Here is a 1,622-nt window from a genome sequence, read left to right as displayed (position 1 = left end):
AGGAGACCAGAGAATCTCCACATTTTCTCCATCTCCATTACATCTAAGCCTGGGCCCTTAGCTCTCTATAAATTTTGTTGGTTCTCTGGTCTTAGTTTTCTTTCTAACTCAGCTCCTTTCTTTCTTTCTTAATTCTGTTCTTTACAGAGACACTCGTCAACTCTTGGTCTCTAGGCCCACAATCATCTGATCCCTCCTGGGAAGGTAGACAGGCCTCCCCCTGCTTATAACCACAGTTGACCACCTGCCACAGCCACCACCATGTCCAGCCTAAGGCAGGTGCATTTAATAGAGCAATAAAAAAAGAGGCCCCATGAGGTCACACCTTCAAGGAAATGCAATTGGGCCACTCCCTCCATGTGCATATAACCACTTCTGGGGTCCTTCAGTTCAGGCAGGACCAGCACTGTTTTGCATGGTGATATCCAAGGCACCTTCTCAAACTCAGCCTGAGATACAAATATCTCCCATCAGTCTCCCTCTGAGCTCAGAGCTCTCTGCCTCCAGCTCTGCAAGGGTCACAAGGCTCTCCCAGTCCTTGCTCCTCTGGCTGTTACTGCTCTGGCCTCAAGGTAAGACTTCCAATGAGCCATAGTTTGGCACCACTTTAAAGACAGAAGGAGTTTTCCAGTGGGCATCTCTGACAAGGCCTAAGGGTACACAGGATTCTTCATTCACTGAAATATTTCTTCTTCTCCATTAGAATCCCAGGCAGCCATTGTACTGACCCAGTCCCCAGCCTCCCTGTCTGTGGCTCCAGGAGACAGAGTCACCATCAGCTGCAAGGCCAGTTCCAGCATTAACAAGTGGATAGCCTGGCTCCAGCAGAAACCAGGACAGTCTCCCAAGCTCCTGATCTATAGTGCTTCTACTCTGCAGTCTGGGGTCCCTGCCAGGTTCAGTGGCAGTGGCTCTGGGACAGATTTCACCCTCACCATCAGTGCAGTGGAGGTTGAGGATGTGGCAGATTATTACTGTGTACAACATAATGGTTATCCACTCCCACAGTGTTTCTGCCCTGAACAAAAACCTCTCCAGGCTGCTCAGCCCTTCAGCATAGGGGAGCAGCTGCTTCCCCAGAGTCACAGGCTTGGCCCAACCACTGCCCTCAGGGGTGAATAGGGCCTTATTTAGCTCTGTTGTGGGAGCCATTTGTCCCAGGGACTCTGGTAGAGGTAGAAAGATTAAGAAGAGAGAGAAAAAGGAGGAAGAAGAGAAAGAATCTTCTGCCTGGTATGCTTTAGCCAAGGACCACAAACCTTCCCATGGGGGCTGCTTCTCATTCTTACTCTGCCCTCTGCTCAGCTCTGACTGCTTTTCCCTAGGCAGGACAGACAAGGTATATGGAAAAGTCCCTAACGTTCTTGAGGCAATTCCATCTATAGGATGAATCCAGTCTCTCTCCTCACTCTGGGAACTCACTGTCCCTGTTCAATCATTCATGTCTGCTATCTGCTGGGATAGATGCCTGAAACTGTCATTTGAGGACATCAGTACTGCTATCCCTATTCCCATAGGGCCAGGATACTCCCTTCCCCATAATGAGCGGCAGGGCCTGGACAGAGCAGCAGTCACAATGGAGCCAGATCAGAGAAGGGGTAGAGGAATTAGCATTCATGCCC

The 1,622-nt window shown here is 49.9% G+C and overlaps 1 gene segment (V, D, J or C); it reads left to right on the top strand.

Moving 5' to 3' along the window:
* Positions 1 to 400: 400 nt before the first annotated feature.
* Positions 401 to 1,122, top strand: LOC114030854. The segment is given in 2 exon segments: positions 401 to 572; positions 704 to 1,122. Coding segments are annotated over 2 exon segments (576 nt in total).
* Positions 1,123 to 1,622: the final 500 nt, after the last annotated feature.

Source organism: Vombatus ursinus, unplaced genomic scaffold, assembly GCF_900497805.2.
Source record: "Vombatus ursinus unplaced genomic scaffold, bare-nosed wombat genome assembly UNPS02015016.1, whole genome shotgun sequence".
NCBI lineage: Eukaryota > Metazoa > Chordata > Mammalia > Diprotodontia > Vombatidae > Vombatus > Vombatus ursinus.
Note: the sequence above shows the minus strand (reverse complement) of the source record. Positions and strands in the feature narration are given on the sequence as shown.